At 36.6% G+C, this 18,888-nt stretch overlaps 1 protein-coding gene across 1 annotated transcript in view; it reads left to right on the top strand.

Annotated features, from left to right (window-relative positions):
* PPM1E (protein phosphatase, Mg2+/Mn2+ dependent 1E) overlaps positions 1 to 18,888 on the top strand; it is a 68,633-nt gene that overhangs the window by 36,053 nt on the left and 13,692 nt on the right. The window contains exon 2 of the mRNA XM_062592869.1: positions 18,578 to 18,696. Coding sequence (XP_062448853.1) covers positions 18,578 to 18,696 — 119 coding nt within the window. The remainder of the gene's footprint in view (positions 1 to 18,577; positions 18,697 to 18,888) is intronic.

Genomic DNA, 18,888 nt, shown 5'->3' with positions numbered 1-18,888 from the left:
GGAGACAGATGACACAGTTACTTAAAAGAAAAAAGAAAATGTAACAAAATGTAGCCCACCGGATCAGAAACCTGAAGAAAATATGTAATATACGCTTCTGGGTTTTCTAAATTTAGCTCACTTTTTCCTAATATATTGGTAACTCACAGCTAAAAGGCAGAAGAGACACATGAATTGAGCAATACTGCATTGTTCTTGACAAACTATGCTAAATATCAAGAATTAATATATGTAACTATAAACTGGGGACCTAGATAGTTTTTGTTCATTATATTTTTCAGACTTCTCCCCACAGGCTGTCCTTGCGGGTAAGACAGTGCATTCTGTTTTGGCTTTCGATAGCAGAGGAAAGGAGATTTGCATTCTTATGTGCTCTGTTTTCCCTTTCTTTGTTTTGTGGTTGCTTGAACTTATTAATCTGTTTTATTGTTACAAGCATTTTGTTTCATCACCATCTAGCCCATATTGAAATGTATGAATGCTAAGGCCCCAACCTCTCTGTACTTTATTTGGGCATCGTCAAGGGATTTTATAGCTGTCTTAGGTACTAATAAAAATTTGTAATGTAAATGAATGATTTCAGGAAAAACATGGCATGGCTGATTATATAATCTAGCCACAATCAAAAAGAACAGGCTGAATGTTAGAAAACACAGAGAGCTTTGGTAAAAGGATGGTACTTTTATCACCAGTCCATTATTTTATAGCAGAGCTTTAAAATGTTATACTTATTTAATATCCCTGGTCCCTGAGGAGTTCACATTGCTGCCTTTGCATTCCTCCTTATTTGATTTTGCTACAGTCTATTGATCTAATTTGAATAAGTTTTTTTTGTTTTGAAATAGAGAATAATAAATAATAAACAAAATAATAAATGTATGTCTAACTGCTAAAACTAGTGGTGTAGGACTGAACATGCCTTTCTATACACATATACAACTCTATGATGTTTTACGGTTGTAAAACTTTTCTGAGGATTTTTTTTTTTTCTGGTACTGAAGGGAAGACTTGAATTTAATTATACAAAGTAATTCATTGGGCTTTCTGGAAGTTCTGGTTATCTTCAGCTCATGCCAAATCAGGCCCTTAACTTTTCATTCCCAGTGACTTCAGAAAAGATTGGGAACTACATTTATCTTTCAACAGCCCTATTGTTTTTCCATCTGTTATTTTTCAGTAATTTTTAGAACAGTATTTGTGACTGCATGGATGAAGTGGGATTCTTTCTGCGTTGTCTATATTTTATTGGAGCAGCTGCATATCTATCCCACCTGAGGCACTGATGTTCCTGGTTTATGACCACAGCTCTCATTTTACTGATATGAGGTGAAGGAAAAGAGAAAGTCCTGAGGCACCGTGGAGCCCAGGAGTTAGAACAGAAGTGAGAGAGATGAGGAATGCACTGAACTAAAAGGAATTTTGATTTTTTTTTTCCAGAAGAAATTCTAGAAGAATGAGTGTAAAAGACACCTAGAAGTGATATTTTGCTGAATGGATGATGAAATGTGGTTTTGAAGGCCTTTGACATTTTATAGGTTAGCAAGAGAAGTTTCACAGAATTAAGTCTGTCATGGTGGTATATTTAATTTTACTAAGCAATTTTTCTTCCTATTTGGCAATGCTTGTTTATTGGGATGTATTTTGTGCTTTCTCTTGTGCAGCCCTATTACAGGAAAGCATAGGGCTGACTGCTTTGACTTTATGCCTTTGGTAACAACAAGGATGTATTTCTAGCTCTCTGGAAGGACTGTGCTCTGGTTGCTGCCCTATGCTGAGGAGCATACTGCCACGTCTTTACTGCTGCTGGTTTTCATGCTAGCCAGATGCCAATAGTGTTGGTATGTTCATGTTTCTTGTAACTGTGCCTTCATTTTACTGTATAAAACAACTTAGTTCCATACCCCTCATAAAAACCTGACGGATCATTCTGGTGTGTAGTACTCAACAGGAATTACGCAACATTTGCTGCAAAATGCGCGCTTCGTTTATTAGGTGGTCTGCGCTTTGTAGTACAGTGTCCTTTCCCCGCACCTTCTACCTAAGGTCCTAAACAAATGTTCCAAGTATTGACGAATTAAGCTTCAGAGTACTTCCCCAGAGTTCTAAGGGGTAATAAAATTATTTGACAGCTGGTTGGATGGATGTCTAGAGATTAAATGATTTACTGAAAGAAGTGTCATCAGTCAGATGCAGAACTGGGAACCATACTTAGTTTCTTGTCATGTTACGTCTTCCGATTTACTACTGCTGTGTTGTTATAACTTAAATCTTGTTTTAACAGTAACTGTCCTTGTACTATCTCTCAGCTCAGCTGGTGTTCCTAAGCTTTCTTGTCATGATATAATATTATTTTCAATCTAAAAAATTGCTATTGATCACAGTTGTGTCTTTTATGTTGGCTCCATGCATAATTACAAAGCTCACTTGAGCCCTGGTGTGCCTCCTGTAGTTTTCTTTGAAAGCTATCTGTCCTTGAGGCAATCTTAGTGCTGTCTGACTGTACTTCTAACAGATTCATCTGCAAAATATTAGCAATCTTTTACAGCTACTTCCAACAAAAATAATTCATTGTTTTTCAGTGTGGATTTAGAATACAGTTTCCCCCCCCACACACATTTGGTGCTTGCTGATGGTTAAAATTCTTAGCACTCTCATGGCTGTTCTTATGGTCTGTCTAAATTCTTAAATTCTTTTGCAAAATTCTCTGTACCAACTTAGAAAATGTGCTTGGTTTTAATCTTAACTTGACTGCCTTCCTCTGACTTTTGTTCTTCTGTGATATGTAATTGCTATTCTAGTTTACTACAACACCTAGTCCAGAACGCTGCTTTTCAGAAGGCTCTGTATGTTCCTTTAGTTTTTCAAGGCCATTATCTTTGGTAGAGTTTGTACTGGCTGTGTGGTTTTGGGGCAGAATTGATTAAATTTCTTTATTTTCAAAATATTCCTATTACAAAATAGTACAATGTTTTAACAATGGAGATTCTGTGTTCGTTTGTGTGACCTTTGATTTCCTGTTTTAGTAATCTTCCTTTGTTTTTTTTTCCCAAGGACTCTGTGGTTATTATTCATACTTTAAAAAACAAACAAACAAACAAAAAAAAAACAGTTACAGGTGTTGTGTAGTGAATTCTGCCCAGAGTATTGCTAACTATTACACATTTTGTTGCTGCTGTGCATTCATTATGTGAGCACACAGTAGGTTTTTATAAGCAAGGTATTAAGCAGCCCATCTTTTACCCATAATTACTTGGAGATTAAGATGTTAATCTCAGGTGAAGGTGTCTCAAGTTCCTGACCTGAGTTATTCCAGCCAAGAATTTTATGTGAAGTCAAGCTTTTCTGATAACTGTTATATCTCTTTGCAGCTATTTTACTTTGCATAGTTAATTCATTATCATTTGAAAAGGAGATTGGTTCTTGACCAGAAGAGGAGTGATCATCTGGGATGTGAGGGAATAAATTTTGGATCCCTGTACTCATTCAGGCAGAGCAAGACCTTCAAACAGTGTCTGTCTTCCATATGATCCTCTGCCTCCCCTCCTCCTCATCTCCTTTCTTGAAGAAAAAGTTTGAGTTTTGTCCTAGTGCTGAATAAAAAGTACATAATTTTGCATAACTTACATAATTTTAAATAAAAGGCAATGCTGAAGAGTGAATTAAAGGATCTTTTATTAAATAGAAGTTATGTTTTCATCATAATCAACTGATAAGTTTTCACCTATGTGGTGTTTTAGCTCTTTCTGGTAAAATAAAAATGTGATTTAGCCCCATTGCTGATGATTCAGCTGGAAAATATTATCTTTTCCTGCTATTCTTCTTTTGTTTTACATGCCAAATACTGCTTTGTGGGCTTTTTTATTTTCCTGCCTTATTGCTATCAAGGCTGATAATAGGTCCCTTGTGCTTATTTTCTCTTTCAGTGTATGAATATGGTTAGTAACTTTGTCACAACTCGGAAAATAGCCTCAATAGACTCCTTGGTTAGGTTGTGCTTGTGGCTCTGTTGCACTGTGCTAACATATAGTGTCTGTTTTAACCATATTTTAGGAGATGAAGTATATTTGTCCCAACTACTCTAATGCACGTTTTAGTGATGCTGTATGAGGAGAGGAGTCTGAGCTAAACACAAAAATTCAAGTCTATGTAGTTGCATTGCACGATGACTGCTTAACTATATGTGTTGATTATCTGTATGCTGTTTAAACTCAGTATGCTGATTGAGCTGGAAGATTTTACAAATGTATTAAATTCAGTTGTGTTTCCTAACTCCTTTTGACTTAAACTATGAAAGAGAGGTGTGTCTTCTCTGAGTGATACCACAGAAAGATACAGAACTTATTTCAGCATGAAGCAAGAGGTTTAAAATTGTTCATCATATATGAAGTAGTATCACATGTTTGATCTTTTCATAAGATTAGGCATTGTTGGAATGTGACCGCAAATAATAGTTGTGGTTTGACTCTCTGGTTCAATTGTCTCTTGTTATTTTTTAAAGTTTTTCTGATCTATGCGAATTTCAGCATGTCTGCACCCATGTGTGTGTAATGTTGTAACATGAAACATTGATGTAGATCGCTTTCAGTGAAAAACATTTATCATCACGTACTGCAGAAGTTGAAATGCAAAGATTTTTTCTACATATATCTGGCATTTTTGGTTTGAAAAATACCCTTAATTCTATGGATGATCATTAGCCAGAATGGTGTTAGCTACAAATAGAATGGGGCCAATTGATTAAATATGGAGCCTTTAACTTTAAAGTGTTTCTAACACTTTAGAAAAGTGGACAGCATGGAATTTGTTGCAATATCACTAGGTTGCACGGGTCTAAAATTGCCTTGCTGTAAGCCTGCAATTTTCTAACTTCCAGTGCTTTGCTTTGGAATCTGTCCAACTTTCTCTTAAAATACATGTAAGTGCTAAGAAAAGAAATTTTTGTCCTCTACCTGTGTTAACTATGTAGTGCATCTTCCCCAGACAACATGGTCACTCTGTGAGCACTGAAAATAGATACGCCTAACATCTAATACAGAGAAGTCAGTGGCAGTAAATGATGACAGGGTATTTTCCCAACTGCATCTTTTGAATAAAGTACGTTATATTTATTTTGCTTAGCAGACTTATGGGAAAGAAGCTATGCTTATTACATAAACCTAAAAGCTGAGGTTTAGATGCAGGTAGTACATTTAGTACAAGGCCTTCTGCTCCTTTCAGATTTAGAGGCTGAAGCCTCCTTGTGGACAGAGCTGATTTGTTAATAAATAGCAAACGATTATAACAATTATATTCCATTGTGATGAAGTCTCTCAACTATACTTAGCTCCGATTATGATAGAGGGGTCTTCAGGAATAGCTGAAATCTGACTACTTGCCCTGTGGTTTCATGTGGTCCGTAGCTATAGTATGCTGGTGTACTTGTGAGCAGGGTTGCCAGTGTATACTGAGCAGCTAGGCATATTCTACTAAATGTGATTAATAATAATAAAGTTTCTTGAACACTATTTAAAACTTCAGTTGTCAGATCAATACAAGCTGAGCAGTGCTGTGTTCTAGCACTTGGTCAAGAGGCCTGCATTGAGTATTCTTCTTCAAGTCAGTGTCTCAGTATAATGCTAAAGAGTGGTGAGATATTATGATGTAGACTGGTAAATGAGATATCAAGGTAGATGGATGATTCTAGCCATTCTTGCTGTCACTGAAAATCCCATTGTATATCTAGTAAGCCAAGACTTTTTTCACATTGTTCAGGCTAAATTTTAGCTTGGATAACTTCAGTTCCTATGCAGATTTCCATTGTTGTTTTAGAATGGTCCAATTTTTACAGCTTGTCCAAAACAGCTTTCTAATTTTCTATCCATTGTCAGTGATTTGCTGCTTTTCATCTAAGGTAGCCTGTATGGCAGTGCAGATAGAAGTAATCATTTATTTTCAGATTATAAATCATTTGGGAATATATAAAGCACTGTATACATAAAATATAATCATTTATCTCCATAGGTTACCTGTTTTTTAATAATGTTTTGATTTCATATTCTCTCTATGTATCAGTTACTTTCTGAATACGTAACACCATTGTAGCTGATAGTATGACTCTTAAATAACTCTCTTAGCTGCTGATTATAACAGTGACATTGCTCCATTTGAAAAAGCTTTGAGCCTACATATCACTGTGTGTGAGTCAGTCCCCACTAGTGTATTATTTACAATCCTAGTTCATGCAGCTTCAAACAAGTTCTGTTGTGCTTGAGGAAGATATCTTCTGATCTGCGTATGTTTTTGTCAGACTCCAAACTAACTTCCAGATAATGTTGTTTGTTATCTTCCATAAAAAGAAAAACCCACACTTTTACACTCCATATTCCACTGTATATTTAGCTGTACGGAGGATGGACTTAAGCCCGGGTGCTAGGCCAAGGGAGAACAGTGACACTGATTTTTATCACATGTTTCCATTTCCATTTTACTCAGGCTTGTGTTGTCTATGGGCCATTGTGTGCTGCCTCATTTCTTGTGGTATTATGTAACAGATTCTTTCTTATATTTAGCACTTGCCTGCCTACTGAAATAGTCACTAGTTTAGTAATAATAAGCCTATAGGAGAAGATACAAATTTTCTTTGGTACCTTTGAGGGAGAAAAAAGAGCTCCTGTTGGGTTATTCTTACATTAGCTGGAATGGATTGGGGGCATCAGCATTACTTCTGATACGGCACAAATGAATGGGTTAATGCAAAATTGCTCATAGAAAACAAATTACAGCAAACAAGTGTGGTTTTTTTTGTTTTTTTTTTTTTTTTTAAGGAAGTCTGAGTCCTGTGCATAAACAAAGCTTCAATTTACGGTGAAAGGCCATGTAGATTTTGTGTTGAAAAGTCCATGGCAGAAAAATAGTTTCTATAATCTTATGAGATTTACTTTGTAATGTTATTACTAGCTATAAAAGGTGACAGCTCTTATTTTCATTTAACCTTATAACAGTGATTGGGAGTGTATATATATAGATTTGTTTTTAAATTGTGCTGGAAACAATTTTAGAACACGTTTTCTAAGTTTTAAATAATTCACTGTACCTTTCAGAATGGGAGAGACTACAGCACATTGCAGACTTGTTTGAAATCCTCAGCTGGCTGAGAATCAATCCATATAGCCTTTGTGCGCAGAAAGAGCTATATATAGATGCATACTGCAGACAAGCTGTATGTTATGCAGGCTCAGGATCTGCTTTACCCAAAGCAGAATCCATATTCTTTTTCTTCCGAGCTTGATCACTCATGTGGCCTATGATGTGTTCAATGCAATAGTCTCAGTAAAATCATAATTCAAATTTTAAGTAGCTTTCTTAACTGGGGGAGTTGGGAAGACAAGCCAAAGAATTAGGAGTAAGAGAACAACAAAAAGACCCATGTTACGTGAGTTTACTTGACAGTAGGTATATTATGACTCCTTCCTACAATCTAGCAAATGATGAAGTCATTCAGATGCCTTGATATCCTTATACCCTGACATGAGCTAAAAATGATTTTTCCTTAACTTTTTTTTTTATTCTTAACCTCTCCAGGTTTTCAATTTTTTCTTCTTTTCACTTCCAAGAGACGGTACAATATTCAGCATGTCTTACTGTAAATAGATCCATCTATAAAGTGAAAGGTGAAATATAAAAGGAAAGCTGTTTGGTTTAAGCTTGTGTTGCTATAACTACTCCCCCAGTTCTTCTCTGCAGCATTTGAGTGTAAACCTCTCCTCATCATTCGTAGGCTCTGTTCTCTTTGTGATCGATTATGTATTTCACATTGGTGCAGTTCCCCGTGATGTCAGTACATAGCGGGAAAGCAAGATGTTCCCTAAGTTTGTACTGTGGATAGGTAGGCAGAAGCATGTTATCCCATGAGTCAGTCAAGACAGATATTTGTGGATGTATCATGCTGTTAAGCCACAAAGAGTGTAACCTCAACTACGATTTGACATACTTGGTCAAATGTTGTCAAGATAACTTCTCCCCTTGTTGTTTTTCATATTTTCAATGTTTTGTGATGTGGTCTACTTGGGATTTCCACATTCCATGCTGAACATGAAGCTGGAGTTGTCATTATAAAATGAAGATGATAGCTGTGCTTTTTTTCCCCACCATAAGGAAGGAGGAAATATAGGCAAAGGAGAAAAGGAAATTTAAGTGGTTTAACACTATGACTGACTTCTATGTCATTAACTAGAATATAGAGTCATGCTAAATAACCAACTATTGGTTAATAATGCTAAATAGTAGTTCCAATATGACCTGTGGAAATCCAATTCTATGCCAATTTTTAAAAATAATGTGCTATATTTGGGAGGAAATCTTTTAACTGCTCTTAACGAATGTGATTACTGAAGGTGGGAAGTGGTAGGTTCAGAAATTTTTTAGACTAAGATTGGAAGCAGAATATTTTACAGCACTAGCCTGTGGAAAAACGTCTAAAAGCTGCCATTGTGTCTTTCGGGCAAGAACAACTGAAAGCCTTAATGCATTTTATTTGTCTTTCTGTTCCTCAGTCCTATAAATAATTCAGTTCTGTTGGCTTAACTACTACTAGCAACTGTTATTTATTAAGAATGACTGAAATAACTATGTTGCTCAGTAGAATAGAATGCAATTAGGATTTAAACATGAAACAGAGTGCCTGAAACATTTTGATTATTCTTTGAAGAAAAAAAAACAAAACTCTACTGCCAATATTCTTTGCATTTCTGCAAAGGACAAGTGACAGTGGGAATTAGGATGTGATCTTTTGAAGTAAGTAGAGGTTTACTCCTATAACAGAGCATGCACACTGATCTTAGAGCCCCTTTCCCCCCCTCAAATGTCTTGTTCTCTGTGTGTCAACGTCAATAATTTTAAAATTGAGGTTCCAATTGTGTCTTTAGTTTACCCTAGTGTATAATGTTTGAATACCCTTTTTGTTATATGTTTATCTGTAAAACTAGTTTTAAATATGCTGTGTAGGCTTTACATATTTAATTTTAAATTGGATTATTTTGTGTGTCATGCTCAAGAGAAAGGGCACAAAAGAGCAACAGTATTTTCTGGTGATCTGAGCAAGTGACTGAACTGCAGTTCTCTTGCTTAGTCCTGGTTTTGGATTAATTAATAATATTCAGCCCTTGTTGGCACTGTTTATTACTAGTTTTAAAATTGCTTTCCAAGGGTCAATATCATTATCCTCATTTTACAGAAGGAGGGAAAGAAAAAAAAAAAAAGTCTCCGGAAGGGCTCAGATCAGGCAGGGTATTGCTAAATCAGAAATCGAATACGCTACGAGGTGCAGATATTTGGCTGTACATGTCAAATGTATTACTGTATAACAGTAGACTACTTTTGCAAGTGAACTGATTATAAATGGTGTGCATTTGGAATAAATTTTATATCACAAAAGAGTTGACATCCAGGACTCAGATGACTAATTATCTAATCTTACATCTGGCATAAACACCCAAGCCAATTGTTCAATGAGCTGCGTTTCATGAGAGTGAGCAGGGAGAGAACGTTCTCTGCTGACTCAGTGGTCATAAATCTTCTGGGGCATGTTTTGCTTTGCGTTTGAAATTTCTACAATGGGTTGAAACAAGTTAAGCTTTCAACTGTCATTTGAAACTCCTAGCCTACAGCCTTTTTTTTTTTAGTAGTTTAAGTAAAAACAAATATTACAATACTAGCACAATCATTTGGGGAATAGCTCTGTAGATTAATGATGATCAACAGTAGAGATGTTGATGAACAGAGCAGTATGTGCCTCTAAGTAGTGTTTTGTTTCATTTGTTTGAAATCAGATAGCAAACTATAATGCAGTAAGATACATTTTTCTTTATGACCAGTAGTCAGAGGACTTACTTGTGTTGATTTGATCTGAAATAAAATAGATGCTCTGCACAGAATGATTCTTACTGAACTTTTGTTTCTGGACACATTTAGTTTGTACAGTACATCTCTTCAGGTTAAGGGATGTTAACAATGAAAGTATATTTTTAACTGACAGGAAAAGTAGGAGAAGAATCAGTGGTAAGTAAATGATATGTCTAAACTTTTAGGGGCAAAGCTTGCTTACTGTAATAAACTCTCTTGCAACATGATTTTTTCTAAATAGTGTTTTGTTAGTGTTGTATTGTTAAGAGGGAAATCATCAAAAACTCCAACTTGGACATAAAATCCTGGAATAAAAAGGATATATGTAAACCACTTCAGAGCAAATGCTGACACGCTCTCATTGATTTTAGAAGACATCTCATTCCAGCCTGACAGAATACAGAGTATATAAATTAAATTTTGTGTTTATTGTATATGGTTTTATGCTGATGTTGGCACACTTTCAGATGTAAAATTAAATTACTTTTTCCAATAAGGCAGCATAGATTGAAGCATTGATTCCTTTCCTTTCTAATGGAGCTAGTAGAAAGATACTGAATTATGCTAACTTTGAAATTGACTGAGAGCCAAAGAGAGAAAAATCAATGAAACTTTTAACATCCTGTAGAGCTTTTAAATAGGCCCTGGTCTAGCAGAGACTCTCACTATGAGAAGATTGTTGTTGACATTGAATTTCCAGTTTAAAAATGTATTTCTCTGGATAACGTGCATCTTTCATAGATGCGGATTTCATTACTGCTCCAAGTACTGAGGTGCTAAGTAGGCAGTGATGGGCTTTTGGAATGGCAGTCAGAAGATTTTTGGATACAATATATGTGTGTCACTCAATTGTTAAGTATTTCTGTTTGAGCAGACAATGGGTGATACCAATAAATGATTTTGATTTTGACTAATGATAGGATAAACATAGATTATTTGACTGTATGGTCACTCTTGCATGGTTGAGCCCTAATGGTCTAAGCATTATATTAAATGCCAATGGAATATGCGACTTTCCACACTTTTATAACTTTATACTTCTATATTTTTGTAAAATGACTCATATAACAGTAACTAAAACTTAATAAAAGACTATTTATTCTCTCGATCTTGCTGCTCAGGTAGAGCAGCTCCTGATTCAGAGAGGAGAGGAGGAGACATACATTAACACAGTCTGTGTTGCAAATGAAATTCATGGATTGTGTGTGCGCTCTCTTTCTTTCTCTCTCTCTCTCTCTCTTTCTCTCTATCTGTAATAAAAAGTCTCTCTTTGCATTCCTTCAAATTTAGTTTACCTTTCTTTTTCTTTCATAGCATTGGAGAGGAGAGTCAAGGGGCAGGGCATGCACATCTGCAGGGTGTCAGGGCTTGCTCTTGCTGCGGCTGGTGGCATCGCAGCTGTTTGGCCTCACTTTTAGTGAGAAAGATGTGTGCAACAATGTGCAGGAAATTCTGTCCTAGATGGATTCTGAAATATGTGTGAAAGAGCGCGCGTGTGTGTGTGTGTGTGTGTGGCTGTAGAGTAGATTTGGCGTCCATTGATAAATGTAGTGCCAGCTGTGGCTGGACCCTGGAGGCTGGGAATTTGAGCTGTCTTCCACTTCAGCTGACTGGAAAAATGAGCTGGGGATATCCCTTTGCAGCTGGGTCTCCCAAGTGGTCATATAAAAGAATTTATAAGCTATACTCTTGCAGTCATGCTTTCACAAGCATTTTTTTTTCCTTTTTTTTTCCAGCATTGTGTCAGGATATTAATCTGGCTTTCTGCCTTGATTTTTTTTTAATTAGGCAATTTGATGTGCCATGCAGCACAGTGCTTTCTTTATTTCCTTGCTTATTGTATCCTACCCCCCCCCCAAAAAAAAAAGACAGATGAATGTAGCACCTGAGCCCTTAGTGGAATCAGTGCTAACAGATGTTCTGTGTTTTTGCAAAGGTTTCCTATCTGATCACCAAACATAGTTTCCTAGAATTTTCCATTCACAACTATTTAATATATCCTTTACTATAGAGAGCATGTTGTTGACTCTTGCTGTCTCTTAAAAAATTGAATAAAAAATTAAAAACTTTTTAATTCCCAATTAGTGTAGGTAATTTGTAAACAAGTAAAAATCATTATCTATTATAGTTTTTATGACTATCTTTGTAGTTACTAATAAATAGTAGGCAATGGGTAATTTCTAATAACATTTTTTATTGTTGTTCTTTGGGAGTTTTTTGTTGTTTAGAAATAGCTAAAAACGCTTTATATTCTCTATCTGAGTCATAGCTATCTGTTGAAGATGAGTTTAATATAAGGTTTTATTCTATTTTATAAGACAGACTTTGAATAATTGCAAATAAGTTGGGAATTTGTATTATTCACCATCAGCAAAAATCTCCAAATCTTGGAAGGAATTGCAAAGGGAATTTATTTTTCCTATGAAATCAGTTTTATGCTCATTCCCTGAATTTAACTGTGAAGCCTTTGGACGTTTCTGAGATCATAGCCTCTGTAGACACTTTGTAACAACTGTACCTTCCAAGGCAAAATATAGTGATAAATATTGAAAATATGATGTGTATATTGAAGCGTCTTAATCTGGTTGTTGAAGACATTATCTGATGAGCAGTGAATCTCTGTATTTCTTTTTTAAAGTCTAGTTAAGCTATATTTACCTGTAGGATAATGTCTGTATAAATTTGATCATACTTTAATGTGATCTCTAGAGTATCACAGTGAGTATAGTGTGAGAGGCTAAATATTTTGGGAAAAAAAAAAGATAAGACTACATTGTCTATATATAGTATGGGCATTGTGAGCACATGAGAAATGGTGTATTTTTTGTAACGGTTGCGTACTGTACGAGTTCCTTATGACTGTCACCACAAGGACAGATTGATTTTGAATCCGACCAGGCAGCTGTCTCTGTGAAGCCTATAGATAGCAGCTTCCTTGTGTAGCACATTTTTAGCTCCCTGAAACAGATTTGTCAAGCATCTTTACTGCCTCAACACTTGCCAGCTCGAATGACTTCTCAAGGAGCTTTGCTTACGCAATCTCTTTAAAAGGTGCATTGTTTTTCTTTGAGTTTTCTTTTCTTTTCTTTTTTTTTCTTTCTTTTTTTTTTTTTTCCTTTAACTAACTCACTGCAGCAGCTAAAATCTAGTTCAGGGTTTCACCGCAGGTCAGGAAAGCCATACTGCATTTCTCCATCATTTCCAGCCTTTAAATAACATCAAAATTTTCACCAGCTGTGAGAAGTGACAAAACGGCAAAGGTCAGATCAGGTTGGTGTGCTCACAGGAGAGCACTGCACTTTGTGAGTAAGGGGAGGGCAACCTGCAGTGACAGGAGCTGGAAATAACATTTTCTTGGCATAATTAGAAGTTACAGCAGTAATCGTTTCAGGGGGTAAGGACTGCTTAACAAAACATTCTTTTTTGTGTCCTCTGAATTCGATCTGATTTACAGAAGTTAGGGAAACAGAAAATCCCGTCTTCCTGGGGATGAGTAAACACAAAAGGATCTGCCCAAATAATTTCTCTGCTCCTTATTGCTGCAGTTCACCACATGGGACATGGGATCTTTCAATGATACAGATTTTAAAGATTTGTTCAAATGGCTTCCAGGCTGTGCTAGAAGCTCTATATGGAAAAAGTCTCATGAGATTTTGGTATTTTTTTGTGAATACAGGCAGGGGACAAATGAGCTTCCCCCCCCCCCCCCCCCCCCCCCCCAAAAAAAAAAAAAGATGTTTTCTAAAAAACTTGTAACAGGCTGCATTAACACAAGAATGTTCATCAAACTACATCACTAGTGTAATGTGTTCTGGGAAGGATGCAGTTAGCCTGTCATCCCTGTAAAGTCTTTTACTAACACAGTAAATTATAGCCCTTATGCAAATGCAATGTACTTGCTGCTTTTCAGGTCATGTTCTTGCTCTTGGATTCCTGTATTTGACTATATGCAATGCTTTATACTATTTGCTTGTGGATTTGTTTTGTTTCAGAAGATTGAATAGCATTTCTGTTTAAATCATGTTTCATTCTAACTAAAACAATGGTGTTCAACAGTTAGGGGACTCGAGGTAAAAAGAATGTTACATGTTTTGTGATTTACTAGCCATTTTTGTGTTTGAAAGCCACAAGTATGCTTTGGTCTGTTTTTCTTGCTTTGTTTGGGTTACTGATGCCACATAATTACATTGGACTGGGATAGTGTATGTTCAGCATCAATAACACTTAATTGTATATTTTGGCAAGTGGCAGTAATGGGCCTGTATCATCACTTTTCTAGACTTTTTATCAGCAGTGGTATGTCTAATGCTCTAAGAACACAAGCATTACTTAGTTTTAAGAACTTGATCTCTCTCATGTTTTTTTCCCTTTTGCAGTGCTTTAACTTTTCTAAAAATATGTTCATGCAGTTGTAACAACATACATTAGCTGCAGGCATCAGAGGAGATCTGCTTGTCTAGAGTTCTTGTCTGCCTTGTATTCCACTAAGAATTTCTGGTATCATGTGAGAATAGACAAGATGAAGCAAGAAAAGAAGTATGAAAACTCTGTAAAGCATGTATAGATTGAAAATCTCTGCCACTATCATGATATTTTGCCTTTCAATTGTGGTATTATCTAGAAATCTCAAAGTATTTTGTGAACATTGAATTAAACCTCCTACAGCTCTCCTCCTTCTCCCCCAGGAAATGACATTATCATCCCTTGTTTGTAGATGAAAAATTGAAGGACTTAAGTGGTAAAGTGACTCGTCCAAGGTCAACTCCTGAATTAGTGGCATGGCTATGAATAGACATAGGCATTCTAGCGCTCAGCTCTCTGCTAAACAAGATCATGCCCTCCCAATTTCTATTTGTCATAACTTAATGACTAATAACAGTTGAACATCTAGAATGTGGCAGAAGACTTTATTTTCAGCCAGCAAGGACTGGACAAGGGGCAATGGGCACAAACGGAAACACAGGAAGTTCTACCTGAATATAAGGAAAAGCGTCTTTCCTGTGAGAGTGACAGAGCACTGGAACAGGTTGCCCAGAGAGGTTGTGGAGTCTCCTTCTCTAGAAATATTCAAAAGCTGCCTGGACACAATCCTGTCTAACACACTCTAGGTGACCCTGCTTGAGCTGGGGAGTTGGACTAGAGGATCTCCAGAGGTTCCTTCCAAACTCAGCCATTCTGTGATTCTGTGAAACAGGTAATCCTTACTTATGCCAGCTGCAGAACACAATATATTTCCAGTGTCCCTACAAATCTAGTCTGTCAGTTCTTTCTTTTATGTAAAAGATGATGTGTGGACAGTTGAGAACTACTTGTGCAAGAATATTTTATCATTGGAGCATGGGTTTTTGTTATTTCATAGGATGCTGTAGGTTCTCACCTGAATGTTCATTTCTGTGATAAAGCAAAGCTACTAGACCTGATTCTTCATTGCTCTCATTATAACAATCATGAAGTGTCCTGACAGCAGTTTGACTTCAAAATCTAATTTATTTTAAAAGCAGTTATAAACTCCTGCACTGTCTGCTATTCCTTGTTGTTGAAAATGAGAAGTAATTGAACTAAAGTCCTTTCAGGAGAGAAGTAAGAGAACTGAATTTTGTGTTGTGCTAATCAGGAAAAGGAAGTCATCTGTCTCCAACTGGTCACTTCAGTGCTTACATTGCATAGTCCTATAAAGGCTGCATAAGAAGCTTTGTGATGAACAAATGTCAAGGGCAATTAATTCTTTGGCAGGCAGCTGTTATTATTAGGACAAAGAATGGCCGGACATAAAAGGAAAGCTTTCATCTGATTTATTTACTCTGTCTTTTCCATCAAAAATGATAATTCACTCAAACCCCAATGGTGAGCTTTTATGCAATAAGAATTTTAAATTTGCCTTCTCTTTTTTTTTAGTAGGAGATACTGTATTTGATTTAGGACACAAAGGAGTAGCTCAGAGAAAATGTTTGGAAAGTCTTCATCACTCTAATGCTATAAGCAAGGAGAAGAGTTGTATGTTAAGCTGGTAACATAATAATACATGGGCTGAGTATAGCCCACTTCAGACTGCTTTTTCTCAACCTTAATTGATGGAAACTGCCCGCTTCTAAGCGTGATTTATTACCTTAGCAGAGTTATCCCAGGATTGCTGCAATGCAACTGTGGGTGTTTTAAACACATGCATACTGCCAAAGAGTCAGGAAGGATGTACTTAAAACCCTCTAATTTATCTAATAACATCTTTAGTGGCTTTTTGTGTAGGTTTAGTATTGTAATGGAAATGCATGCTTTGATTAGATAAAGATCTCCTGTGTGAAACTGCTAGCATCACCTAAGTAGTATGCAGGGACAGGTAATAGCGTTGGCCAGCTGACGGGGGAAATGCTCTGACCAGCCATGTGCACTGTAAATGCACCTTCCAATTTTCTAATCTGTCACTAAAGTTAAAATAATAAAATCTAAAATTTCAAATATGAATGCTCATGACTGGGTGTGCCTTGTTTTCACAGATGAGGCCTTCCTACCCCCCGGGACCAGAGACCCCCAGTGTTTGGGGAAAATTTTTCCTGTGCTCTTTTGGTCCTGTGTCTCCACTGTAGCTACTGGTTTTGACTTAATTCTTAACTGAGAAACTTTCTTTCAGAGGAAGACTTGTGTTTATAATGCTTTCAGCACAGATTCCTCTCCTTTGCTTTCTCTAGGTTATGCATTGACAAATAATCTATGCATTTTTTCAGAATGCTATTCTTACAGTGTTGCTAGCTCTGTTGACATAAGTCTATCCCAGGCACAACAACCTCTTGCTTTTGTTGTAGCATTGAAATCGTATGTAGCATGAACAGTAACCAGCATCGCTGCTCTGGAGTATTGGAGCTACTGATGGAAATGAATAAACCTGTTCTTTGTGAGCTGAATAAAGACACGCAAGACTACATAGAAAATCAACTTCTGCATGCACTGGAAGTAAAGGAGGTCCCAGTGTATTTTCTCTTACTCATTACTCCTACCACCAAGTATTGCTGCATGTAAATAGGATCAGTGTTTTCCTGTTGTGCTGGAAAGAGCCAGGCTTAAGACAGCTGATTTCCTCGCGCAGTCGTGCCTCATTAGTGCGCATGTTACTGAGGTCTGGAGGCACTGCGTGAGTAGAGTGCTCGGCTGCTTGTTCTAGGAAATGTTCCTACTGATGGTGCACTAACAGAGCAAATGGTTTTCTGCATAAATTTGAGGGTCGGAACTTGTCTCATGATAGTGTATCCCTCAGAAAATGTATTTATTCCTATTCCTGTGTTTAAATAATTCACAGATATATTAAATAGGTCTTCCAACTCTCATTATTTACTATTTTGTGTACGTTTTCTAAATCAGTTACATAACAACTGTTCGTAACAACATTTGGTATCAAGTATCTGGAAAACATTATGGCTAAATGGCCTTTCAGGAAAAAAACCACCAAATACTATAAATCTAATTGAAAGTTTTTTTTTTTTTCCTGGAATTCAGTTTTTGCTGCTGAAGTGACAGTACACGGACCACTTACAAACTGCAGTTACCTTTCCCAGGCAGCATACCAAATGTGAATACAAATAAATACTGCCTCGTGCTTCTCAGGCTCTAGAATGAAATCTGACAAGTGTATTTTGTCCCTATATGTTAGTCCATCCTGGATCTGGCTGGAGGTGCTTCTACACTATTGTCTCATCTCCAGCTGTGGTAAAAGCATAAGGACCAACACATTGGGCCTAAGCAGAGGAAATAAGTTACGGAGATACATTTGCTCATTGCCTATTTCTTGGCTAGGTGAATTAGCTGACCTGGAATTCTGTTGTTGGTGGACAGTTTCCGAGACTAAAATTGGCTTGCATATCTGTGAGGTTCTGCAAAGGTAGATATGTCTTAGGCAGAACGTTGTTACCCTCAGTGTCAACCACGAAACTGGAAGTTTCAGACTATGTCAGCAAGAGACACCTGGAAAATTTAAGGCAGACCAATAGGAAATATGAAACTATACATAGATTAGAGTATTAAGTTCCTCTGGAATGATAGATGTATATGTAAAGTGGCCTTGACTTGCTATAGATTAATTAACCTTGGGAGATATCAAGCTTAATTAAGCTACTGTGAGTTAAAGCCACTTTACTTTTGACAGAGATCATTCACAAGGGAGCTTAATTCACTTTTAACCTGATGTACAACAACATTGTACCTCCTGTGGGTGTGCATTAACTTTCCTCACTGCCCCTTGTTTAAGTTTGGAAACTTTTAGAAGTGAGGGCTTCTTTAGCCTTAAGAATTTGAATGAGGTTTCTAAGGAGAAGCTTAAGAAACTTGTCTGAATAGGCTTGAGATAAAAGTGAATAACGTACATGGAGAAAATATGTACTAAGCAAGTATTGCATGAAAAACTCTGCCGATGGGTTCAAGTCTTGATTTGAAAAGCAAATAAAGGATATGAAATAGAGCGTTAAGAGACAGGAAACAAAAGTGAAGCAAGGCTACCGAAATCCACGTGGTGAGTCTGAGAAGGTCCTGCTTGCACAATTGCAGTATTATCTAACAAGGAAGAGTCGGAAGCTTTACAAGTCTTGGACAACATTCATATTCAAGTTTATTTACAGAAAAATGTTGTTATGTATTATTCTAATTGCAAGTTACTTTGCTAAATCAGATGAAAATATCTTCTTATGTGTTTCTTCCTGTTTTCTTGTTTTTCCAGTAACTGTCCTTCATTTTTGGCTGCTGCTTTAGCTAGAGCAACTTCAGATGAAGTCCTTCAGAGTGATCTTTCAGTACATTACTTACCAAAGCATGTGGACAATACAGATGGGATCATACGTAAGTACCTCTGTGCATAGTCACATATAATTTTACGTGATGCGGATCTTTCATTTACACTCTATGCCAGACAGTGTGATATGTATATTTTGCAGATAGTTCATAGATTTTTTTAAGGTCAGTAGTGACTACAGAGATTCATCTGGTCTGTCCATCTGAACAGTACTAGATTTTCCCCAAATTAGTTCCTAC

This window comes from Rhea pennata, chromosome 20 (assembly GCF_028389875.1).
Source record: "Rhea pennata isolate bPtePen1 chromosome 20, bPtePen1.pri, whole genome shotgun sequence".
NCBI classification, from domain to species: Eukaryota; Metazoa; Chordata; class Aves; order Rheiformes; family Rheidae; genus Rhea; species Rhea pennata.
Note: the sequence above shows the minus strand (reverse complement) of the source record. Positions and strands in the feature narration are given on the sequence as shown.